This window comes from Nannospalax galili, unplaced genomic scaffold (assembly GCF_000622305.1).
Source record: "Nannospalax galili isolate Female #2095 unplaced genomic scaffold, S.galili_v1.0 scaffold2350, whole genome shotgun sequence".
In the NCBI taxonomy this organism is placed as follows: domain Eukaryota; kingdom Metazoa; phylum Chordata; class Mammalia; order Rodentia; family Spalacidae; genus Nannospalax; species Nannospalax galili.
This window is the reverse complement of record NW_008327468.1, coordinates 414,734-442,694: the sequence shown is the minus strand read 5'-3', so window position 1 is coordinate 442,694 and position 27,961 is coordinate 414,734. Positions and strand designations below refer to the sequence as shown.

At 39.1% G+C, this 27,961-nt stretch overlaps 1 protein-coding gene across 1 annotated transcript in view; it reads right to left on the bottom strand.

The window, feature by feature from the left end:
- The window catches only part of Maob (monoamine oxidase B), a 128,756-nt gene extending 101,375 nt beyond the window's left edge, over positions 1-27,381 (bottom strand). The window contains exon 1 of the mRNA XM_008831238.3: positions 27,220-27,381. Within this exon, the coding sequence (XP_008829460.1) occupies positions 27,220-27,265 (46 nt within the window). The 5' untranslated portion in view covers positions 27,266-27,381. The remainder of the gene's footprint in view (positions 1-27,219) is intronic.
- Positions 27,382-27,961: the final 580 nt, after the last annotated feature.

The following is a 27,961-nucleotide window of genomic DNA, read 5'->3' as shown; positions in this document are numbered from 1 at the left end:
AGACAGTGAGAAACACTCCTGAGTATTCTGTGTAAACTATATGGGTATTAAGTAATATTTTTGTGACACTAGGGGCTGAACCTAGGACTTTGTGCATTCCAGGCAAGCAATGTACCACTAAACTATATCCTTAGCCTAACACTGGGTTACTCATGCATCAAGTCATGTCAGTCTTCAACTGACAGCTGCCCCTGGTGGGAGGAGGTCCACCCCCACTGCTGGGCTGCCTTGAGTATGGCTGAGTGGCTCCAGTGGTGATTGGAAGCCACAAGGCAAAGATGAGACTTGCAGAGTCAGAATCCATAAGCTGAGTGCATGGGAATGAGTATCCTGGAGAGATGTGCTAGCCTTGTGATATCAACTAAATTTCAAAGCTCTTGGCTTGAAAATTGGCCTAAAGGTGATTCCAGTTCCCCAGATAGTGCATTCTAGCAGCAAAACAAGTAGGAATGGTGAAAAGAAGAGAGCTAGCTGGCAAAAGAGATTGCATGTGCAGCTAGAAATTGCAGATGGAAGCAGGTAACTGCTATCATGTAGGTGGGTGAGAAGTGATGTTTTCCAATGCCCAATGACTACATAGCACAAGAAGCCAGAAAATCTTTTCTTAGACTGTGGGGACTAGTGCAGAAAAATCTAAGAGTTAAAGAACATTTTATAGGGTCCAATCACTCCTACACTGTACCTGGCCACAGGTCTCAGACGCCATAGAGAGAGAAACCAATGCTCAACTAGACAATTCCATTAGCTAAATACATGTACTTTTCGTGGCTTTCCGCCTTTCCATGATTCATGTAGAAATCATTTTTTAAAAATTCACATATCACACTGCAGCAAAAATATATTTGTTCAGGGAAAAATTAATATTGCCTTTCTTATGTACACAAAGACTACACGTCACTATGGTCCTTTGGAAATACCAGGCAGATATTATTGTTTCTACATTCTGTGCATGAATTTTATTTATTCTTCAAATATAGCAGTAATTGTATCAGCAGTAAGACTGAACAAACTCTGATTTTAAAAATTACCTGCAGATGTAAATTCTGAATGCCACTAAGGACGCTGTCCACTATGAGTTTTAAAATGCCGAAATACAGTGCTAAAACACTGTATAAAGCACATGAATATGAAGCCTGGTTTAAACTCTAAGAGGACTAACTCTCTTGTTGCTGCTGGAGAGTGCCCAGTCAGTCATTGCCCTGCTTTGGGACCAGCCCCATTCTCAGCAGCTCTAGGGCTCACATCTACCCTGCCTAGTTAATAGAACCTGTCCACTCCACCCCTATCTTTGGGCTTTGGGACTAGGCCTTGTTGTCACTGCTGAAGAGCTCTGACTAGCCTGGTAACTTAGTCAGATCCCGCCCACCCAGTCACCATTGCCCTGCTTTGAAACCAGCCCAAGGCCCACATCTACCCAGTTTAGCTAGCCAAAAACTGTCCACTTGGGCTCCATCATTCTGCCTTTGGACTGGATTCCTTTGCCCTGCCAGAGAGCTACGGATTAGCCTGTCTGAACCCACCCATTTGGTTGCCATCTTCCTTTCTCAGGACTAGGCTCATTCACACTGCTAGAGAGCTTCCAACTAGCTTGCTTGGAACCATCCCAGCCCTCCAATAAAAAATTGAACTACTCAAGCTAAGCATAGGAATGAAATATGCAGGAAATGTGTGACACCATGAAAAGTCCAAATACATGCATCATAGCTATAGAGAAAGGAGAAAAAAGTGAGAATCTGAAGCACACACTATTCATACTTGATCAGAAAGCAACCAAGCTACAACAATATTAAAAACAGAACCACGCGTCAACTCAACAAAGGTGGGTAAGAATTTCAAATCAGATACACAACCAAGAAAAGAAGTCCATATGCCCAGGTCACAACACAAAAACACAAATAATATGAAAATCCAATATGTTCACACAAAATCCTGCCAGTCCTTAGAGGGGTTCTACAGTGAGAACTACCCAGAGAAACCTCAGGACACAGAACTTTAAAAAAAATCATAAAAATGATCAAAGAATTCAAGGATTTTAAAAAACACAGAAACAACTCAAATAACTCAAAGAGGGTAGGAATAAACTCCTGACTGAAACTGAAGAAAATATAAATATACAGCTGAATAAAATGACTAAAACAACTCAGGAGTTGAAAGGGAATTCATGAGATAGAAATATCGAAGAAAAGTCAAGATGAAATGAAGATAAAATTGAAAAACTCAATAACTCAATTTGAAGTGACAGGAAAAAGCCTCACCAGCAGATTGAATCAACTAGAAAACAGACTACCAAGATGGGAAGATAAAGCTGAAGAATTGAACTACTCAAGCTAAGCATAGGAATGAAATATGCAGGAAATGTGTGACACCATGAAAAGTCCAAATACATGCATCATAGCCATAGAGAAAGGAGAAAAATCTCAGTTCAATGGCATTGACCAGATCTTCATCAGGATTATAGAAGAAAACTTCCCTAAATTAAGGAAAGACACAGGAATATAGATACAAGAAGCACACAGAACACCAAATAGACAGGACCAGAACAGAAACTCCCCATGGCATGTTATAGCGAAAACCCTAAACGTACAGAACAAAGAGAGGGTACTGAAAGCTGCTACAAAAAACAAACAAACAAACAATTTAAATACAAAGGAAAACCCATCAGAATTAGAGTTGACTTTTCAATGCAAATTATAAAAGGTAGAAAAACCTGAAGCAAAGTATACCAAGTCCTAAATGATCATAGACATCAACCCAGAATACGATACCCAGTAAAACTGTCTATCATAGTGAAAGGAGAAAAAAAAATGTTCCATGATACAAATAGGCTTAAGGATTCATGTTCAACAAACCAGCCCTACAGGGAACGCTCAAAGCAATACAAAGGACTGAAGAAAGGAAGGGCCAAACCCAAGGGGATACAGAAAGAAAAAAAATGAAGGTATAATTACAGAAACAAAAAAATAAGACTAAAAATGCAAATAGAAAGTAAAATGACAGTAATCAATACACAGCTTTCAGTAATAACTTTAAATGTCAATGACCTAGATGCCCCATTCAAAAGACAGTGGCTAGTTGAGTGTTTTAAGAAGCAAAATCCATTTTTTGTTGCCTACAAGAAACTTACCATATCTTCAAGGATAGGCACCACCTTAGCATGAAAGAATGGGAAAAAACATCCCAAGCTGAGTCATGTATATAGAGATTAGAAATGCATGTGAAAACGTCTCAATGTCAAGAGCCCTGGAATGAATTTTTCTGTATGAAACTGTGTGTTTTGACAATGAAGTGGAGATCTTTTTTAAACGTTGGAACCTCATTTAATTTTATGTCTTATAGAGTTTATAATGAGTAAAAGATTATATAAGCGTAATAATTCATCTGTAAACCTAGAAATGTACAGCCAATTTTGAAAGAGATGTACCCTAGCTCAGAAAAATGTTATTGAATAAGTTAATGCTGTTGTAATGAAATGCTTCTTTTAATTAAAAAAATATATATCCCGAGCTAAAAGCACTAAGAAACAAGAAGGCATTCCTATTCTAATATCTGACAAAATATACTTCAAACTAAAATTAATCAGAAGAAATAAAGAAGGTCGCTTCATTCTGATCAAGAGAACAATCAACAAAGAAGACATTACAGTCATGAGAATATATGCACCAAACTCTGGTGCACTCAGTTTCATAAAAACAGTACTACTGCACATCAAGATACAGATTAACCCCAACTCAGTAATAGCAGTTCACTTCAATACCCCATGTTCTCCAACAGACAGGTCATCTGAAGAAAGAATAAACAGAGAAACATCTAAATTAAATGATATCATACGTATAATGGATCTAATGGCCATCTACAGAATATTCCAATAAGCACCAAATAATACACATTCTACTCAGTAGCCCATGGAAGTTTCTCTAACAAATACTACATATTGGGGCACAAAACAAACCTCAACAAATACAAAAGACACATTAAAAGCAGTCCTAATAGATAAGTTTATATCTTTACACGCCTACATAAAAAATCAGAAACAGAAAAAATAAATGACACAATAGTACAACTCCAGATTCTGGAGAAGCAAGAACAAACCAAACCCAAGCCCAATAGATGGAAAGAAATAATAAAAATCAGAGAGGAAATCAAAGATATAGAAAAAAAGAAGACAATACCAGGAATTAATGAATGCAAGAGCTTCTTCTTTGAAAACATAAAGAAGATAGACAGCTCTTTAGCCCAGCTAATCAAAAGGAGGAGCAAATCCAAATCAACAAAATCAGAGAAGGAGAACTATCACAACAGACACCAAAAAGATCCAGAACATTCTAAAGGAATATTTTAAAAACCTATACTCTATTAAACTAGAAAATCTAGAAGAAATAGATGAATTTCTAAGTTCAATGGAACTACCAAAGTTAAACCAAGAAAAGATCAATAACTTAAACAGACCCATGACAAATAAATCCAAACAGTAATATAAAGTCTCCCAACTAAAAGAAGCCCATGTCCAGATGGATTTGCGGCAGAATTTTACCAGACCTTCAAAGAAGTTCTACAACCAACACTGCTTAAATTATTCAAAAAGATACAGAGGGAGAACTTCTAAACTCCTTTTATGAAGCCAGCATCATTCTAATATCAAAACCAGGTAAAGACACAACTGCAAAGAAAACTGTACATCACATCTTTAATGGCAAGAACATACACTAGAGGAAAGACAGGATTTTCAATACATGGTGCTGGGAAAACTAGATTTCCATGTGTAGAAGAATGAAATTAGATCCACATTTAATGGCCTGCACTAAAGTCAACTCCAAGTGGATTAAAGACCACAATGTGAAACATGAAAAGCTGAAATTGTTTGAGAAAAATATAGGCCATACCCTACAAGATATAGTTACTGGAAAAAACTTTCTAAATCAGACTTCAGTTTCTCTGGAATTAATGTCAAAATTGACAAATGGGACCTCATTAAAACGTTTCTTTATAGCAAAGGAAACTACTCTCCAAGCAAAGAAGAAGCCCACAGAGTGGAAGAAAAATCTTCACCAACTATACATTAATAAAGGACTAATATCCAGAAAATACAAAGAACTCAAAAAAAAAAAAAAAAAAAAAGGAATGACCCAGTTAAAAATGAGCTACGGATGTGAACAGAGAACTCTCAAAAGAAGAAACAAGTGGTTAAGGAATACTTTAAAAAGCTTTCAACATCCTTAATAATTAGAGAAATGCAAATTAAAACTATTTTAAGGTTCCATCTCACCCCAGTCTGAATGGTTAAGATCAAGAGAACAAACAGCACTAAGTGATGGCAAGGATGCAGAGAAAGTGGAACCCTCATCCACTGTTGGTGGAATTGCAACCTGGTGGAATCAATGTGGAAATCAGTGTGGAGAACTGTTAGAAAACTAAAAATAGATCTACCATATGATCTGATTATATCACTCCTTGGCTTATACCCAAAGGGCTCAACATCATACTACAGGGATACTTGCTCAGCCATGCTTATTGCTGCTCTTTTCACAATAGCTAGGAAATGGAAATACAGTCTAAATGTCCCTCAACTGACTAAGGGATAATGAAAATGTGGTCCATTTACACAATGGGGTTCTACTCAAGGTAAAGAAAAATGAAATTATGAAATTTGCAGGTAAATGGATGGAACTAGAAACACTAAGTGAGGTAACACAGACTCAGAAAAATAACTGACATATGTTCGTTCTCATTTGTGATTTTAGCTCCAAATCCTTAGATGTACACCTAAATCCTGATGTAGCTGCAGGAGCCAGGAAGATGGAAGGGCATCATGGGGATAAAGGAGGGAAAGGAGCTCAAGAGAGAGGGATAGTAAGAAACAGAAATTGGGAAACCAGGAATATTTTAACCTGGGATGGAATAGGGAGGATTATAAAGGAAAGGAGAGATTAAATAAGACTTAGGTGATATGAAAAAACAGAGGGAAATGTGTTACTTCAAAACTTACTTAGATGTACACCTAAATCCTGATGTAGCTGCAGGAGCCAGGAAGATGGAAGGGCATCATGGGGATAAAGGAGGGAAAGGAGCTCAAGAGAGAGGGATAGTAAGAAACAGAAATTGGGAAACCAGGAATATTTTAACCTGGGATGGAATAGGGAGGATTATAAAGGAAAGGAGAGATTAAATAAGACTTAGGTGATATGAAAAAACAGAGGGAAATGTGTTACTTCAAAACTTATTGAACACACACACAAACACACACACACACACACACACACACACACACACACACACACACACAAACCTGAAGGCTAAGTAACATAAAACACAGTGCTATAGGGGAAACCTCTCTTTGAGCTGCTGTCAGGGTAGTACAAGAGACTCCCAGAGTAACATAGGGTATTGCAACAACCCTTGATTGCATCCCAGAACTTGAAGTTAAGACCCTATTGCTGAAGACAAGCCACACTTCGGACACAGTACTTAGAGAAGTCGAGCTGTAAGTGATCTGGAAACCTCCTTCCTGAAGACCAACATCCACAGTATCAGAAAATACTATGTAAACTGCAAAAGGAGAAAACCAATCAATGATTCCATCCAGCTGTAAAGTCTATGGACCACAACAATGACCATCCCAGTAAATAATCTATACTTCTGAAGTAGTAGCTCTTTTATCTTTGGGGTAATCAACAGCTTTCTAATTGGGCTTAAGGCTCACTCAATGGGAGGGAATTCATGTGTAATACTGTAAACATATACAAATATACATGGCTGGAGAGGTCATAGATCTTAGAGAAAACCCTAATTTTGTCATACTCCTAGACCAATGCAATTTCTTACTATATTCTAAATAAATATCTTTATATTTATAGATAAGTGTACTTCACACCACTCATCAAAGAACTTTTCTTTTTCAACAGATGGAGACTATTACAGAGTTCCACATCTGGTCAAAGAATAAGTGTCTATGAGGTTCTCAGCCCTAAGTGACACATCTACAATGCAACCTCTACACCTAAGGCTCAGGGAACATAGTGGAACAGTAGGAGGAAAGAATATTAATGTATCTTTCAACTCTCACCTGCAAATTTTCCTTATGCAACAGATGATGATTGACATAGAAAGCCAAAACTGGTCAAACTGAAGAAAATAAGAGATTTCAGAGAACTTATCCCTGATAGGACACCTATATCACACCTCTGCCACCCAACGCTCAGGGAAACAAAGTTTTCCAGACAGCTGGGAAGTTACTCATATGAACTTACAGCAAAGGCAACAGCATGCACAAGACCCCAACATGTCCTGGAACTTGTTATGTGGACTTAAACTCACAGAGATCTGCCTGCCTCTGGCTTCAGGAGTGCTGGGATTCCACATCTGGAAAGAGTTGGTTTCTTTAAGAGGATGACACTATATATATTAACCGGACTCCAGTGGCAGTGGATGGATGCACACTAAAGGACATTTGGAGACACAAACTTGGCTCTACAGGCCTTAATGTCTACGACAGAATGTCTATGACAGTGCACATGAAAACTGGTGGGGGGCTACGTGAGGGGTGCACATAGGAAAGGTGCTCTAAAAATGATCAAAATATATGTATGAAACTAGAAAAATTCAATTAAAAAGTTTCATATATACATAAATGTTGTAGTGCCACAATGAACATCCCTCTACATACTGTTCACATGGACTCAACAATAGTAGAATTTGGTTATGTAGACTTTTTCCCCTCTACAACTTATGTACCCTGCAGATAGACTATAGTTTGAGGTTTTTTATTTATTCTAGCTTTGGAAGTAAGTTGTAGTTCCATTCTAAACATTTCCTCGGTCCTTGTAAAACATTAAGCAATTTATTTGGTGCACTTCTGGACATGCTTTTAATTTATTTTATTTGTATATTAGTTTTATGCTTAATTCTGTATCAAGAGATACCTAAAGACTATAAATATTGATTGAAAAGAGTTTACAATAACCCTTACTTTCAATTGCTAGAGACAGCATATGTGATTTTCCTATTTAAATCCAGTACTATCAATCTTTTGTTAAAATTTCTGATGAATGACTAGTAAACATATGGTACATTTACACAGTGGAACATTATTCAGCTGTTAAGAAAAATGAAATTCTCAGGTAAATGGATAGAACTGGAAACAATCTTCTTAAGATAGCACAGACCGAGACAGACAAATGTCTCATGTTCTCTTTCATAAGTGGATGCTAGCTTTCAATCTTTAGATAGGTACATTTCCACTGGAAAATCCTTAGAGATCGGGGAACAGATAAGGTGCTATAGGGGTTGGTTCATGGGAGGGGAAATAGAATATAGTAATATAAATGATAAAGGGGAATAATAGACAGGATGTGTTTAATAAGTTGGGGAATGGGAGGGGGCACAAGAGGGAATAAGAGATGGGATAACTAACTCTGAACACTCTTTGAAAGAATCACATGGAAACCTACTATAAAAGCTTCTTTCAATATATACATATATGATACAAAAAGGGTTTATATTTAGCTACTGTATAACAAGGGTTCAATAGCCCTAATAGACAACAAAGGCTAAGAAATGAAAAGTCCAGTGCCTAGAATGGACTCCCTCTTTTGGAGTTATTGATCAGCGAGATCTCATAGATGCTCAAAAAATAGTGGCTATTGTACTTGGTTGTGCATCAGAACTTGATAGTGAGAATGTATTGCTGATGATACTACATACCTGAGTCATAGAACAAACAAGGAAAAATCAAGATGCTACTGACCTTTGAGCTGCTTGTCTGCTGGAGAGCTTTCATCAAACTAGAGGGTGCTATACATGTTACTAGCAGATAAAGGTAATCATCACCCTTACCCAGCTGTAAAGCCTGCAAGCTACCATAAAAATTTGCATGGCAAAACATGCTTACTGGTGCAGGGGTGACATGAATATTATGGAAGCAACTGCTTCACAATAGGGAGCCCAGACTTGACAGTTGTATCAGGGCAAGAACCTGTAGCTAGACCGGTCACAGGCCATAGGAAACAACCTACTACTATCATTTTGCTAAATTGATATAATACTATACTGATTCATAATAACTTATTGTAATACCCATGGATGAGTGCATCTCTCAGCTCTCACCAGAGAAAGTTCTCCTTGGAGCAGATGACAGTTAACACAGAGACTCACAAATGGTCAATGTGCAGAGAATAAAATAAAAGACTGAAGAGTGTTCAGTCGTAAATGGTACACCACATCACACCTTCTCCTCCCAAGGCTCAGGGATCATTGCAGAAGAGGGAACAGAAAGATTGGAAAAGCCAGAGGTGGTAGATGAATACAAGAAAATTATGTTGCCTGGATACTACAGAGTAGTTGCACATATGAACACACAGCACTTATGATAGCATACACAAAACCTGTGCAAACTGAAATCAGAGAGGATCCCTGGATGGATTGGGGAGGCAGGATTGAAACTCCAGTCATAGCTGAGGATCTATTGGCAATTGTTAGATGCTGGGAGATGACAGTTTTCCTTATTGATGTGACACCTGGTAGATTGGCCAGACTCTAAGGGATAGATACACACCCAAGAACTCTTGGCAAACACAGATCAGACATGATATGCTTTTAAAAAATGTTTTTAAGACAAATTATAATAGAGGATATGAAGTCAGGGGTTGGGTACTAAGGTGAAGATGGAGAAGGCAGTCTGAATTTGATTTAAATAAATCGTTCAAAATTCTCAAATAAAAAATTTTAATATTTTATTATTTTTATTTTATGTGTATGCATGTATTGCCTGTGTGTAGGTAAGGGCACCCATGTCTTGCAATGCCCATGGAGGACAGAAGAAGCCATCGGATCCCCTGGAACTGGAGTTATGGACAGTTATTAGCTGTCATGTGGGTGCTGGGATTCAAACCTGGATCTTCTGCCAGAAGAGTCAGTGTTCTTATCTGCTGAGCCATCGCTCCAGCCCCCAAAAATTATTTCTTAAAAATTCTAAGAACCAATATCTTTTTGGAATCCATATTTTTATGAAAAGGTATTTGAACGTCTTAACACATGCATTCACTGAAAATTTAAGATTCACTTGCGCTTTTAATTTTAAAGATTGGTTTTAAAGCTATTCTCAATCTTAACTGCACAAACCGCTCTCAAAGGATCTCATGTTTGAGGAAGGAAGCCACATTTAAAAGATATCTGTGTCTGAAACACATCTTTAAAAGAATAAAGTAGAAGAAAACAGTAAGTGTTTTCAAAGTTTTATCGACCTTTCATAATCTCCTCATCAACTAAGGGTAAGAAATAAAGCAAGCACAAGTCCCAAATGATTTTCCTTCTACACACGAAATGCTTTTGCCTGCCTTACCTCCCTGTCATCACAACCTTTTTGCACTTTTCCCCAATCCCCAGATATGTTCAATATAGTGGCTTAGTAGGTTAATTTACCTACAGAAAGCTCACATTCCCCTTGGACACATTCTCCATGAAATTGGAGAGAAAGAAATGAGGGGAGAAAAACGGAACACAGGCAGTGCATTTACGGCCACATGACTTCCTTTAGCTGCTGACTGCTCCTGTGGGCAGCCACTTCCAATAACACAAAAACCACATATCCCATCTAAGGACAAAAATATCATACCATCTGTGAACAAAAATTTTAAAAAGGACAGAGCACTTGGATATCAAAACCAAAGTGATCTTAGCCTCCTGTTTGACTTTGATCAAAGGTTAGTCCTTTCACGGTACCAAAAAGCTTTTATCTGAAAGGACATTTTGGTACATGAACCAGTGATAAATCAGCACGAAGGAAATAAATTCATCTCTCTCTCTCTCTCTCTCTCTCTCTCTCTCTCTCTCTCTCTGTGTGTGTGTGTGCGTGTGTGTGTGTGTGTGTGTGTGTGTGTGTGTGTGCATTAAGCTGGAACTGTTTTCTGATTGTTCATTCCTAGCACCTAGCATGAAGCATGCATTCAGTTGATATTTTCTAAATGAAGCACCAGCGACAGATAGACAGATATAACAGCATATTACCAGCCACAATTTGGATGGAGAGTAAATATAAGAGTCTGAGACACAGGATTAAAAACTACCCTGCAATTTCCTCTTATAGACACATCCATAAATAATGTCTGTTTTTCAATCTCAGAACAGAATCTTCAAAGTGCTAGACAGTGTAATACTAATAGTCTAGTGCGAGAAGGTTGGGTTTGGGAGGGTGTGGGAAAGATAAGCTCTCTGTCTCTTCGTCTGTGGCTCTGGCTCTCAGGAAAACACAGAGAGAGAGAGAAAGAGAGAGAGAGAGAGAGATAGAGAGAGAGAGAGACAGAGAGAGAGAGACAGAGACAGAGACAGAGATTTTGCTGAGGAAGAGAACAAAGTACTGCTCTCCCTGGACTTTAAATAACGATGAATTATACAGTATTTGCCTTTTCTTCTTTTTTTCTTGATCGTCTCCAAGGGAATGAGCTAATAGGTAAAGCCTTTGTCTCCTAGCTTCTTCATACTGTTGAACCTTGGGCACCTTACTTCTGAATCCCCTCTCCATCCTACTGTCCATCCCTTATACAATGTCACCAATGGAGGTGTTAACCTTCTCAACAATTGTGAGAAATTTAAACACACACCACTATTTAGAATATTCCTCACCAAAAATATATGGTTCCAGTCTTTCTAAATCTACCAGAGAGGTCCAGCAGTATTCTTTAACATTATACCTGGATACTTATCTCCTCTGACCACTGTAAAACCAATAGATAATCTGGATTTTAAATATATATATTGTTCCTCTTGCTCTTAGATCATTTCTTGAATCACACAGAGGGCTATATCTCAAGACATACTGACACAAAAGTTCACAGATGGGGGATGAAGGTGCAGCTCAGTGGAAGAACACGCACGTAACATTTGTGAGGCCCTGGCTTTAATCTCTAGCGTGCACACACACACACACACACACACACACACACACACACACACACACACACTGGCTATAATCGTTATTTTCAAAAGAGAAACACTGTGATACACAATCTCAAAATCCCGATAGTCTATCCTTATAGTTCACTTGCTCAAGTCCCTCAAAATTAAACATCCTTCAACCAAAGACCTCCAATCTCTTAGTCTCTCCACTTTACTTCAACCTACCAACCAGCTAACTCTCTTAATTTCTCTCTTGTCCATCTAGGATTCTATCCTCCATTTTTTGTTTTTGTTTTTCTGGGTTTTTTTTGTTTGTTTTAGTTTTCCTGTTACCCTAGTTGTAGAACCTGGAGAACCCAGAATCTGAGCTAGACCCAATATGGTGGTCTGGGACGTACAGACCCTGGCCTTCTTTATCTCTTTGTACAAATTATGTTTGTCTGTTTCCTCATTTCTTCCTTAACTCTACTATCACAGATTTCTCCGATAAAGGAAGAACTATATATTTTAGCATATCCATGTCAAAGGCTCTTAATCTCTGCTCTAAATCAGCCCACAGAATGGTGAGAAAAGTAGATTCTCTAGAGCATGTCTGAGCCAGTATTGCAAAGAGCCTCCACCATCCACCTTTGCTCTGGACATTCTGAAGTTCACAGAGAGGTTATCCGGGCAGAATGGGGCTAAGGAACCTCCTTGGTCCCTATCAACGTCTTTCATTAACAATAGAAAGGGCTTCCCATTAACGGAGTTCACCTTCAAACTGTCTGAAGCTTCATGATAAGAATATCTTATGACATGGAGATCCAGAATGCTATTCAATCATTGTATATCTAGATTACATCTGACAGGATGCCTCAGAGAGATTTGCTTATAGAAGCTTTAATAAAATTCAACATGTGTTAACAAGGGAGGCACTGAACAGAGGGAGGAATTCGACTGAGACAATCACAGCAGGGAAATCAAAAACTCCTCTAGCGATCTCTGAACCTGAGATGGTCCTTCAGAGTCCCCCTAGATTGAGACAAGTAAACCAGGTCTTTGGGCCATCACATGGGTTGCAGGATGCCTCCACGAAAGGGGAACTCTCTTGCGTGAGTCAGTTCCCTTCAGCCAAGTGTGATTTCCAGTGCAGTTCTCAAGTGTGGGCCAGTAGCAGCTAACAGCCTGAGCACATTCTGAAGCGGGCACTACAGCACACTACCGCAGCAACCTCTCATTTTAGGGCTGACAATCAACACATAAAAATGAAATTTCAACACTCCATATTAAAGCAGATATTGAAATGTCAGCCACTTAAAGGTACATTGGAAAGAGCAACATTTGAATTTGCTTGTGATCTAGTCGATAACTTGTATTGCCAAGTTTTCTTCCAGGGTCTCTGACGTCCTTGAAGTAAAGCTGCCATTGTTTCCTCCAAAGTCTCTTCTAAAGTACATAAACATGACTTTCGGAGCACCCACTACCCTTCAGGGAATTCACCTGTGTATGTTTTCCTCTCTGGTTAGTGTATCCCTCAAAGCTATTACCCATCTATATCATCTTACATTAGGCAGTGTTTGGTAAATAGTGCACTCAATAGGGGTTTAATTGAACGAATAAAGGAATGAATCAATGAACAAATGAACAAACTTAGTCTGCTCTCCCGCAGAAACAATGACATAGAAAAACACATTTGATAAAATGAGGGCAAATCATTCTAGTGCCCACCTTTAAGTTGCTTATGGTCAGTGCTTAAAAAGGGCTGTTTGATTTCCAGTAACTGGCATGGGCTAAAAGGGCTATTCTGAAACAGTCAGCTATATCTCATAACCTCCTAAATAAACTAAAATCTATCATAGGATTCGAATGCAAATTGGAAAGAAAATTAAAATGTAGACCACGAAAAAGCTGTTTGAACAGCTGTTATAATAGGCTATGGACAAAGGTTCTATTTATGTCTTATCTAAATGGGTAAAAATAATTAATCACAGAAAATGGTTGGTTACAAGGTTATTTCCTTTTCTGCATCGAAACACAACAGTTAATTAATGGTGGCAAACTTCTAGAAGCACAGGATAAACAATATCCAAAACAATTAGCAATAATTGGAAAAATTTATGTTCCTAGTAAGGAACTGTAGGCATAATGTGATGACCAAACTAACATTAGAAAAATTGAAAATAATTGCAATTTCTAATATCTGCAACTTCAATGAATTACAAGTAAGAACTGATAGAATCACAGTTTTCTTTGTGTTGTGCCAACAGTGGGGAAAATGTTGGTTTTCCGATGAAATGACTGAGAAGATCATTATTAAAATTCCATCATAATGCAAACTGGCAAAAATTGCTTAAGGTGACCAGTTTGAAATAGTAAATGTCTTTAAAAAAACTCCTAAAATTTATTTCTGAGAATTTCCTAAAGTAATAGAAATATGTACAATAATTTAGGTATATTATAGCTTTGTTTAAAATAGAAGAAATTTGGGAAATATGACAAATGTTCATAGAAGATGAATTAAATAAATCATAATACAATCATATGAAGTAGTATCATAAAGTTATCAAGATCATAGGGGTCCCAGCACTCAGGAGTGGGGAAAGCAAGCAGATCTCAGGTTTGAGATCATTCTGGACTACAAAGTGAGCTCAAGACCAGCCTGAGCTACACAGCAAGTCCCAGGTAACCCTGAGCTGCACAGTGAGAACCTGTCTCAATAAAACCAAACAAACAAAGGAAAAAGATTAAATGAAGGAAAAGCATTTAAGCTACAAATAAGCATTTATAACATATCACTAATTTAAAAATGAATACTAACGAATAGATAATATGTAGTTTCCATAAGGAAAATATAGATGGCAATAGTAAGAGTAGTTAGATTTTGTGGGGTTCAATTATAGATGATTTCATTTTCTTCTTATCATTTCTGTAATTTATAGCTGTTTCTCAACTAGGCTATATTATTTCTAAAATTTATATTTTAAAAATCCCACCTCTCTACAAAAGTCCCTCAAAGTATAAATCATGAAGATGGAATGATTACAACTTTCATTTGTATAAGTGGTGTTTCTTCTTCAAAACATTTTTGAAAAAAATATTTTATTTATTTTTTTATTTTATGTGTATGAGGGTATTGCCTGCATATGTGTAAGTGCACCCATATTGTGCAAGGCCTGTGGGGGTCAGAAGTGAGTGTCGAATGTCCTGGAAGTGGAGTTATGGATGGTTGTTAGCCCCCATTTGGGAGCTGAGAATCGAACCGGGTTCTCTGCAAGAACAGCCAGTGCTCTTAACTGCTGAGCAATCTCTCCAATATTCTTCAAAACTTTTGGAGGTATTTTGGTTGTTACTTAAATTGATATTTCATTTTATCCTACTGAAAAAAGATAACCTGTTAGATGACAAAGAAGCTTCTGAAGAGTTTGATGCTATAGCAGAAAGTAGCCCATAAAAGTGTGGTGAAATTTAAAAACAGAAAATGAAATTTAAGACAGGAAAACAACTGAGACCATAAAAATAACAACAAACTAATCTCAACTCCAAAAAATGAGGCTAGGATTCCAAATCCAATGTAAAAGAATCATTCAAATGTTAGATTGAGTAATCAAAGGGGAGAAAGAACAAATAAAATGAAGACCTGTCAGGACACCTTCACCATTGTACAATTCCAAAAATTGTGCTGATGAGGCCACAAGGAAAAGTTATGTGAAATAACTAATAAAATATCAAGAGCTTAAATTTTGATGTATATCAGATGCCATTTAATAGCATGGTAAGATGACTAACATTTGAAAGGTCAGACCTGTGTAAAGGAGGAATGAGATCCAACTCCACAAGTTTGTGCTCTGACAGTCACGCACAGGTGAACATTTGGGGACACTGACGACATATCGGGCCTTAATATGGATGACAGAGTATATGGTTTCTAGTGGGGTCTGTGGGAGCGTGCCGGTGGGGACGAAGGTATAAAGATGATTAAGATTGTTTGAGATATTCTATATAAAATGCACAAAAATTCAATAAAAACAATTTTTAAAAAACAGGTGTTCTTTGGCTGGGGATGCTGCACAGGGTGGAGCACTGTTTAATGTGCAAAGCCCTGGGTTCCATTCCTAACACAATGCAAAATGAAAAAGAAAGGGAAAAAAACAGGTGGTCTTATTTAGGATCCAAAAGTCTCAAAATGTTTTCATCTTCAATAATAATTCTTTTAAATTCAGCCCCCCCCAAAAAATTGCTCAGAAGTTTATTATTTGGCTACTCTTAGGGAGGAATTTTGTCCCCTTACCCCCCTCTCTTAGGGATAATTGGCTTATATAAATGCCTTAGTAATAAGCCTAAGGAGCCCTTGAAAAATGCAAATGCAGGGCTGGAGAGATGGCTCAGCAGTTAAGAGCAGTGGTTGTTCTTGTAGAAGACCCAGGTTCTCTTCCCAACTTCCACATGGCTGCTCACAACCACCGTGTTCCAAGGAATCTGTCATGCTCTCCTGGCCTCCATTGACACCAGGCAGGCACATGGTTTACTTACACACATGCAGGCAAAATATTCATACACATAAAATAAAAAAAGTCTCAAAAAAGAAAAGTGGAAATATTACATGTATAACCAAAACAAATCTCCAAACATTGTCTTGAGGGACAAAACACCAGTTCTTTAGACCCACAATACATCTGAACAGGGCCTCTCATTCTGACACATATTTTGGACCTAGAAGGATATTTAATCTTTCAAGTGTGCAGAGTCCCTTCACTGAAGTATTACACAGTGACTACTGTAAAAACAGAAAAGTTAACATTTACTGCTCAATCTTGAAGTTAGCACAAGGACCAGCTTCCCACCTATAAAGAAAGATCCTGTAATGGTAGGGTATCCAGGTTGCATATTTAAGAAAACTGCTGAAATCCGAAGTCAAGTCTCAGGCTCCCCTATCCCTTATGTTTAGCATCTCAGTTATTTTTCTTTCTCTGCGAGTTACAAAGTTAGCTCCATTTTTCAACAGGTTTCTAACTATGGAACGTATCTTCTCTTAGTTCAGAGCCTGAGAACACCCGTGATCCTCATTAAGAGATCCTATTGGGTTAATTCAATTGCTGGGCAGTATGGTGGACTAGAGATATGGTTATAAAACATACCACGTTCTTGACTTTGAGCAGACTATGATCAGATGAAGATTGAAAAATCCTTAAGCATATCATTTATTTTTTTTTTTTTGATACAGGGTTTCATGTAGCCCAGGAGGACCTCAAACTCATTACATAGCTGAGGATGAGTTTGAACTTCTGATCCTCCTGTCTCTGTGTTCCGAGTGCTGGGATTGCAGGCAGGCACCACTATGGTTGATTTATGCTGTACTGGTGATGGAACTTGGCTTTGTGCATGCTAGGAGAGTACTCTATCAACTAGGCTATACCCCCAGCCCTAAACAGATATTTTAAATAAAGTATAGTGGATGAGATGTAGTAGTGAAGACAGACATGGAACACTGCCAAGATTACACGTATAATAGCCATCAAAGCTAAGGTGAAAAGTGAAGTTAGTAGTGGTTCTTATACATATTCAATTTTACACATTCCATTTGCCCTGGGTCCTAGTTGACATATGCCATTACACTATTATCTTGTCACCTGTAATGATTTAATATTCACTAATTTATAAGCTCTTTATGCTGGAGGTTCTAATTAAATGAATATCAATCACATATATGTGCATTTAACTCTTGATAGGAATAAATATATGTATTTATTTACTCGATATTGGTGACAATACATCATCTGTCATTATTGATACACGGATAAATACTATTGATAATGGAATGCGCAGTTATGGAATTTACTGTATCAATATTTCTGGGTTCAAACATTTTGGAGAAATAAGTTAAAAACTAAAATATCTTTTGAAGTCACAGGATGAAATGGACTCAGAGGCCACTTGGATATCTTCTGTCAAAAAATGCATGGATCATTACAACAACTGACTTTATCAGTTATATGCTGTGTTATTTCAAAGCAAACTTTAATTATGTACAGATCAATGAAAGTAATAGGTCCACTAAAATCTTCTGAACATGTGTCTCTTTGCAGCTATGTAAGTAAATGGTTAATGCCAAAGCTGATTCCAAATTACTGATGCACAGCTGGACATGGCGGCATACACCTGCAATCCCAAACATCTAGGAAGATGTGGCCAGATGATCTGAAGTTCAAGGACAGCCTAGACATCACAGTGAGACCCTGTTTCCAAAACAAATTACTGTTGCCAAGGAAATGGCTGCACTGGATAAAGGCTATGAGACTGAAATGTGCTTCTCCTGTAATGACATTTTCACATGGAGTAGAAGGACTGCAACGGGAAATGAACATGAAATGAAATAACAGTGGATCAGTCCTAACACTTGCCAGGCATCAAAGCAATCGCAAGTCTATATATTAATATGTTTGGGGTTTATAATTTTGACATATCTGTGTTATAAATATATCTTTAAAACAAAATTTAAGCTTTTTCTATAAATTTAATCACTGATTTCTTATATGAGCTATGTTAGTAAATCATATAAGAGCAAAGAAAGAAGAGTGTGGAGGCAGCATCCTACTCCAGGACAATATTCCCTGTGTGTGTGTGTGTGTGTGTGTGTGTGTGTGTGTGTATATGTGCATGAGCATGTGCTGCACAGCCACAAGCAAATCCCTCAAATCATACTACTGGTTAACTGGCCACTTTGTGACCCTGATTAACAACATCAGTCAATGCCTATTGTGTGCTTTGCAGATGCTGAGCCCTGTCTCAACCACCTAACATATTTTTTCTCTTTAGTCTTCTCAACCACTGTATGAAATGCTAATATTGTTATCTCCATTTGCTAATGAGAAAATGAAGGCAGAGGAAGGATAACTGCTTTGCCTAAGTGGCACAGCTAGTTAGAGACAGGACAGGACACCATGCTCTAAGACCCTATGCTATGCCACTGATGCTGCCCTTGGAAAGAAGGGAGCCTAGATCCTCAGTGCCCAGTCAGTGAGGGAGATTATTGTGGCCATTGTCAAAGATCCAGACATACCTCAATCCCACTCTAGTGGCTTCTGAGGATGTACAAGGACCCCAAAACTGTCTCTGGTAATATATGATTCTGCTCACATGGCCCACCAACAGAATCCTCCCACCAATGTATCCTACGTCAAACAGAGGAACAAGGCATTGTCATTCTGAACCCTAATGGAGCTGCCATGAAAAGCCAAACCCCTAATGGCTTGCTCAGCATGTAGACAATGTTCAATATGATGATACCCTTTTTTAATGTTATTAAATAGTATTATTGAATGAATAATACTGTGTGTTGCTAACGCATTTGTTTTCTATTGTAATGAAGACAGAAGTCAAAAGTCAGGTCAGAGTTAGAACAACCACCAAGCTGGGGCGATACTGAAGTACAAATCCAGGACTTCACAAATTCCTCCAGATGAGAAAACCGGCGAACTCCTCGGGCCCCTTGATGGGGGACTGAGGTATGGGCTGGGGCAGAATGAAATTGGAAGTGGGTAGGTAGGTCCCTGTCACTGCCTGCATGTATATCCCACATTTTTTTGCTATCTCCTATCTATATTACTTACAGAAAAATTTGTCTACTGAAAAGGAAGTAGTGATTACATTAAAAAAGTGCCTGTTTCTGCTCACAAGGATTGAATTTGAGTACATTATATTAGAGGAAATTAACCAAGTACACAAAGATCAACAGTACATTATCTCACTCACATTTAGAAGTTAAAAATGTTGATCTCTCAGAGTAAAATAGTGGTCACTAAGGACTGGGAAGGGCAGAAGAGAGGGGATAGGGATACAGTCTAAAAACAGGTACTTGAATATAGTCAGACCAGATGAGTAAGTTGTAAAATACAGCAATTTTATTTATTTATTTACTTGTTTATTATTTATTTATTTATTCATTTATTTATTTATTTATTTATTTATTTATTTATTTATTTATTTATTTATTTATACATGCAGTGCTGAGGATTGCACCCAGCACCTCATGTGTGCTAGGCAATCACTCTTCACTGAGCTATATCCCCGGCCACAACAATTTACTACATATTTTATAAAGTGATAAAAGAGACATGTTGTAAGGCTCTAGTACAAAGCAATAGTAAGTGTTTAAGGAAAGGGAAATGCTAATCACTCCAATTAGGTTATACACTGTATATATGTGTCAAATCATCATGTTGTATTCCTTAAATATGAACAATTCATATGTGCCAATTAAAAATAAAATATAAAGATTCATCTGATTGATGTCAGGTAATTTGGGTACAGGGTTCTCACTAATGGAAGTCATTTATAATTCATCATTTATTTTATGAAGAGAGGAGCTAGCAGTCTCCAAACACAAAGTAAGAATAAGGAGATGGGGAAATAAACTACCCTGATTTCATCACAACATGTTGCTTACATCTATTGAAATATCATACTGTACCCCATAAATATCTGCTACTATTGCACATGAATGAAAATCATTTTTGAATACTGAAGGAGCTAAAAAATTAACTATGCTGATTTGATTATTACAGAATCCATAAATGCAAAAAATTATCACATAGTACACAATAAACTTGTAAGACTAAAATTGCAATAAAAATTTAAGAAAAGGGTTGATTTTTAAGATCACTATCGGTATTGCATGGACTGATAATGATTTTTACAGTACAAAAATGAGTATTCTATATTTTTTAAATTACATGTTGAAAACATTTTAAGAAAAAGAAAAACGAATCCCAACTAGGATCTATCTTCCAAAAGGAAGAATGAAGCAAATCCAAGCCAAAGCCATAAGGACGAGCATTTCCAGTCCATCAAAGGCATCCCTTTTAAACCTCCAAATAGGCTGCCTAGGAAGATATTAGAAGTTCCAATATTAATTGGACAAGCATTGGATTTCATTTTGGCATTTTCATGTAACATAAAACAAACTTTGATTATATCTCCCATTACCTTCTCTTACTTACCTTCCACATCTCCCTGGGGTCCTTTCCTTTTCCCTAATTGTCTGCCTTTTACTTTCAATTGATTTTTAAAAACAATCGTTTGGGGCTAGAGAGATGGTGCAACAGTTAGGAGCACTGGCTACTCGTGGAAAGGACCTTTTCGGTTCCAACACCCACATGGTGGCTAACAACTGTCCTGTTAACTCCATATCCATGAGATGTGGTGCCCTCTTCTGGCCTCCACTGGCCTTGCATGATTTGAATGCATACATGCAAAACACTCATACATATAAATATAAATAAATAAACATTTTAAATGCAATCTTTCCCGTGCTTTATTTTACACCGAGGAGGTCTTTTTCGTCCCTACACACTGAGAATTTATTTTTCAGTACACATTCTAAATCATTTCTAATTTTAATTTGAGTATCTTTGTACTTTTAAAAATCAGTTATTAAGCCTTTTCTTCTGGTGAAAAATATAAAAGGGTGAGGCAAGTGAGGAATAGGTTATGTAAATCACTTAAGCATATGCAGGAAATAGGGTTCACAGGCAGTCTGGCTGTAATCTACACGAACTGAACACGGCTTCTCGGTTTCTCTCTGGCTAAGATATACAAATTTCCAAACATATTACCAAATTACAGATTTTTTTTTTGAGCATTTGTGTTTAAGCCAAAAGTTCTTTGCTTTTCTTCACCAAAGGTTGAGGAGGTGGCTTGGTCATTAACCCTAGGGCCACATCTGCTCACAGTGTCCCTGAACTCATGATCTTTCATGCTTGTAGCTGACACACCCTACCCAGGACAGTCTCACTAGTGGGCAGCCAGCTCACGCTCTTGACCAAATTGGTCACTGAGCACGTTAGATTTGGAAGACTCATGAAGTTTTCGTCAAGGATTTCATGCAAGTGCTTACCGCCTCTCATCTTGCAAGTCTAGCAAAGCCTTAACAGTTGAGTTGCCCTTTAAAAATTTTTATTTCGGTGATTGAGCAAGATCCACTCTAGAGTTACAAGATAGCTCCCATGGTTTCAGCAACCAAAACACTAAAGTTGAGACTTGGGACAGAGGCAACAGGCTGCTTTGCTACTGACCAGCTCCAAGTGGAGATAAGGTTGGCTCTGCCAAGTCTCAGACCTGCTTCTTCCACATTAAGGATTCACTTACAATCTGACACATTTCTAAATAAATATTCTTCAATTGCACTAGACTTTTTAAACATCCAAAAGAAAGTTATATGTTAACTAGCTTTACTCAGAGTATATATCTCTTTATCCCAAAGGTAGTGATTAAAATTTGCTGACAACTTAAAAAATTATCAGGGAATTATCAGAATGTCCTAAGTTTAACCAGTAACAACATTTAAAACCAGAGTAGACTCTGGAAACTTAAAACATAAACCATCACATAATGACCTCCAGGTTCTAAAATTTTGCACTCTTCGCTTGCTTTGGACCATTTATTCTACTGTAGTTGCTTCAACTAAAACTTCTCTGCCATGCAAATCTATGACACCAATTGCTTCCTCACATTTTTAACTGCTACATTTCTCTCCTAGGGTGTCTCCCCAAGTACGTCCAATTCCAGATGTCCTGTCTTTTTGCTAAAACCTACCTCTGCCCTCTTCCCTTCTCTCTTTTTGTCAATACCATCTCCACGTTGCCAGTCATTCCACACATGTTTTGTGAATTAGGAATTATCATCTTGGGGGCTGGAGAGATGGCTCAGCTGTTAAGCGCACTGACTGCTCTTGTAGAGGACCTGCATTTGATTCCCAGCACCTGCATGGCAGCTAACTCCAGTCCAGGGTAATCTGATGCCCTCTTCTGACCTCTGTGAGCATTGCATGACACTGGTACAATTACATACATGCAGGCAATACGCTCATACACATAAAATAAAAATAATAGATAAACAGTTCTTTCTTAAAAAGAACTATCATCACTATTTGTGGACTACAGAAGCAGCTAAACCTTTTGTGTTTAGCAGAAAACCATAAAAGACTCCCCACAATTCATCTCAGCTGACCCTTCAAAAAATATTGTTGGATACTTTTTAATTTAATAATATTTTAAAAATAGTTTTCAACACAGTCTTGCTATGTACCTTGGCCTTAAACTCCTGCCTCAGCCTCCCAAATGTTAGAATTTATAGGCATGTGCTACCGTGCCCAGATTTTAACCGCTTTTTTTGTTGTTTGTTTTATTTTTACCAGACCTTTCTCCCAATTCTTCACACCAAAATTCTTAATCTTTCCTAAATATCCTCTGTGATTCTTTCATATACATGCTTGTATATGACTTATTCTTCAGTTTAAAATGCTTTTATCATCTGGCCTTCTGATCAATTCTTTTCATTCTTTAAGACTCAGTTCACTTTGTAAAGTTTTCCAAGAATTTCTCAGATTAAAAAAATATTTTCTACAACTACCTTCCAAGAATTGTGTATGTGTGTGTGTGTGTGTGTGTGTGTGTGTGTGTGTGTTAGTAATGCACTTATCACAGGTCATTTTTATCAATGGATCATGACTTTGTCACCCACATTGACTTGTGAGGATTCCAGGATCAATGGCCCTGTATAATTCATTTTCAATTCCCTTTGGATCAAGATGTGGGACAGGGAGTAAACATTCATTAAATAAACAAACAGAGCCCTCCTGTGACTCATATAACCTTCTTCAATCTTGTATTTTCTCTCTGGCTCTGTGTGTGTGTGTGTGTGTGTGTGTGTGTGTGTGTGTGTATCTATATGAGTGTGGAAGTCAGAAGACAACTCAAGTACCATTCTTCAGGTTCCATTACACCCATTTTATTGAGATATGGTTTCGCACTAGCCTGAAGCTCACCAAGCACTTTAGCCTGGTTGGCCAGTAAGCCTCAAGGATTCCCCTATCTACACCTCCCCAGAGCTGCAATTACAAGCATGTGCCACCATGTCTGTTTTAATTTTAATTTTGTATTTTGACAATTTCATACATGTATATAATGTGTTCTGATTACTCTGTCCCTCTCTTACGTCCCTCTCATCCCTACCAACCACCTACCTCATCCATCAATACCAGTCCCTTTCCCAGATTCATGACTTTCAGTTTTGTTTTGTGACCCATTTATAATCAGGGTGTGTGACCAATGGAATGGAACTATCCATTGAAGCCTGGTGGGGTCATCAGTGGGTATGCAAGTGAAGGCAGTAGCTCCCCCTCTTTCAGTAGCAAACAGTCCAGCTGTGAGAATAAAGTGCTCTGAAATGCTTCTCCATCCATACCTGACTGTTGATGGGGCCCATTCTTGTGTAGACCTAGTGCAAGCATCTGAAGCTGCTGTGAGTTCGTGATTGCAACTGCTGTATCTTGCCCAAGACATAGCATTGTACAGCCCTTCTTCCTATCTGCCTGCTCTTGCATTCTTTCTAGTTGTTTATTTTTTACATGAGTTCTGGGGGGTTTAACTCAGTTCTCATGCTTGTGAACCAAGTGCTTTAGCTACTGAGCTACCTCGCCAGTCTCTATCTTTTATATATTTATTTTTGTCCTTTTGAGACAGTCTCCCTGTAGCCCCAACTGGCCTAGAACTTACTATATAGATGAGGTTGGCCTCTATCTCAGAGATCTGCTTACCTCTACCTCTCAAGTGCTGGAATTAAAGGTGTGTGTCATCATGCCCAGTTTATTTTTAATTGACACATAAAAATGGTACAGAACTAGGGGTGTAGCTCACCGGTAGAGCATTTTGCTAACATTTGTGAGGTCCTGTGTTCCATCCTCAGCACAGCAAAAATATTGCATATATTTCTAGGGTACCATGTGATGTTTTGCCACAGGTGCATACTGTATAATACTCAAATGAAAGTAAGCATTTTTATCTGCTCAAACATCTGTCATCTTTTGTAATGAAAATATTTAAAATTCTTCTCTCTAGTTTTTTTGAAATACATGGTATGGTTTTGGTATCTGTTATTACCTTGTTGTAAAACAGACAACAAGAAATTATTTCTGCTAATATTGTCCTTTGGCTATCTTAGCTCCATTCTCAGACTGACAGGTGTTTCTTTTTTATTATTTTTATTATTTTATGTGTACAAGTGTATTGCCTGTATGTATGTAGTGCACCTGTGTCATGCAGTGCACTCGGAAGTCAGAAAAGGGCACTGGAACCCTTAGAATTGGATTTATGGACAGTTGTTGCTGCCATGTTGTTGCTTCCATGGACCTGGAATCTGAACCCAGGTCCTCTGCAAGAACAGCCAGTGCTCTTAACTGCTGAGCCATCTCTCCAGCCTCAGTTTCTTTCTTCTTTTTTTTTTTAAAGACAATGTCTCAGAACATCAGAACAGCCCAGGAAGCTGGATTTGAATTTGTGATCCCCACCCCCTCTGTCATCCTGCTTCATCCCCCAGCACTCAAAATCTGGCAATGTGACACTAGGGCACCAATCTTCCATTTTAACACCTTCAGTCCCCTAGATGCCATATTTTAGACTTTTCGGAACTAGGGCACACATTGTTTCACTTGCCCTTTGCAGCCATCTTGTAATCTGGCTATGACTAACTGGTGTTATCTGCAGGTAGCAGATAAAGTAATTGAGTAAGGCAGGGCCTTGAACCCCTTGCTTCCACTGTTCTGAGTACAATGCCTATTCCACATAAAATTCCCGATATTGGAGGTCTATTCATCAGTTCCTGTTTTGATCAGATTGGGGTCGGGGGTGAATGCAGAAGTTTACCATTATTTACAAAAACAGATAAACCCTTGTCTACCTCTTCATGAGAGTATAACATGAATAATTTCAGTCAGTTGGACCGTTTGGAGTATAAGGACCGGGGACATAGCTCACCAACAGAGAGCTCACCCAGCACATGCAAGCGAGGCTCCAGGTTCAGCACCCACACTGGAAAAAAAAATATTGCTGAAAGTTTGAAGGATAAACCATAAAGGCCAAAATAATGGGTGGAGAAGTAGAAAATCTGAAGCCATGAGGCAGAGGCACACTCTGGGTAAGAAAAAGACTTTAGGGGCCTTGAGAAGAGAAATTTCAGTTTCTTGAAAGATAGAGGGCTAAGCAAGAACACGTCAAGAGACAGTAATATTTTCTACAACTAGGTAGGGATACTTTTAAGTCCAAGTTCCTTTGGGAGAGAATATGCTAGAAGTACCCTCATGAAAACTGAATTTGTGCCCAGCTTTGTCACCTCAACACACTGTGCTCATGCATCTATGTACTTACAGCACCAGGCTGGCCTGCCACCGGTGATCTTCCTAGGGCTGGCTACACAGAGCCTAAGCTCTGGCCTGAAGCTAAGGTGCCTTGCCACAAAAGCACCCGACTAGGGGCAACACCTAATATTCAATGCTTGTGGTCTCGTTCTGCTTTCCAGAGAGTTAGGTCACCTCTGTCCCATGCTCCTGATAGGAAGCAAGGCCAATCCCTGCCCCAGAAGGTCACTTGAGATCAGATAAGGGCAAGTCTTAAGACAATTGGTCTTCATGTTCTGAAGGTGTCTCTGTTACAGCTCAAACACTAGGAAGCTCTGGGAGTTTGGTCAAAGTGCCCCTGAGCTATCAGTTAAAATGGCTGTGCTGATGGCATTGCTTGTCCCCACTGGCCTCACATTACTGACTTCCTCACAGGGTCCCACTCACCTCATCCTCCACTTCTAGCTTCTGTGCTTCTTGTCTCTATTGTGTCCCCAGCCTCCTTATGGATGAAAGGGGCAGTGTCTTCTCCTGTCTTTGCCAAATATGGCCTGGACCTGAGAACCTAGTAGCAACTTGGACACCCCCAGATATGCAAGGGGAGAATGGCAGGAGAGGTGGGACTAAAAGAAGAGGCATTTGCCAAGAAGGCCCTTTAGGCTCAGTTGAACTCACAACAGTCAGGAGACCACAGAGAATTAGGGAAGTCTGAAAGGGCCTTCCTTGGCAATCAATTGGTCAGGGTCCAATCCTTCCTCCTGTTCAAGGCATTTGCTCAATGCCAAGATAACAACGTGTTGCTTGCCTGTTCTGACTGTAGAGAATGTCTAGGTTATTCTAGAGCCAATTACTGAATTTTGCAGCATCCCCAACCTCAACAGGTGTATATCCAGCGATCCAGCCCCCTTTTGCCTGAATTGGAAAACGCCAGGAAGTTCAAAGTCTAACTCCAGACCCTCAACATATTTCCAGCCCTTCGCTTGTGTCCAGGGACACACTAAATCGTTTCCCGGGGGGGTACAGCTAGACTATAGCCGAAGCTCAGACCCAAAGGGATAGCCTAAGGTACAGGAACAGTCTTGGGACTCTGTGGTCAGCCCCCGCCCCCGCGGTCGCCTTGGAGGCCTTCCCTGAGGGGCCACCTGTCTGAGCACGAGAAGAAAGGAGAGCTTGCAGCAGTGACTGACCTGAGATGCCGCCCCCCACCACGATCACGTCACATTTGCTGCTCATGATTCTCCTGGCTCCAGGCCGCCTGGGTGTCGGCTGCTAGGGTGTCTGAGCCTCTGCCTGCGCCCGCGCTGCGCACTGCCCCGAGCTCCAGCGCCTTGGCAGAGCCGCTATAAGCTGGCCAGGCTCGGGACTTGCGGCCCCGCCCGCCCGCCGACGCACAAGCCGGGTGGAGCTCTGGGCCCCCGCCTCCGCGTGAAGTCCTGCTGCCTAGGCCTGCAGAGGGCGGGACCCACAGCTGAGGTGACCTGGGCCCTCAGAGTCCCTCCGCCGGGTCAGCACCCACGGCCTCCTGCAAGCTTCCAAACAGCCACCTGATCGCTCTAAGGAGCTTGGGGGATGGAAATTTGACAAATCCCGTTGTCTTCCTCCAGCTCGGTATACAGCAAATAGTATAAAATATTGAGCGTTTCCCAAGTGCCAGGCTCTGTGCTAAGCTCTTTATGCATGATCCCCATTCAATTTCACAGTGACCCATTTTACAGAAAAGGAACGCAAATTAAGTAAAAAGCTAGGGGAAAAAGGAAATGTAACAAGATGTCACACTGTACACCATAGATATGATTAATATATGCCAACTTACAGAAAGAGTGACAATAATTAACTTTGATCCATCACACAGAATTACCATTCCCAGCCATCCTCACTCTCCTTAGAGTCACCCAACTGACCTCTCCTGCACACCCCCCACCCCCGAAT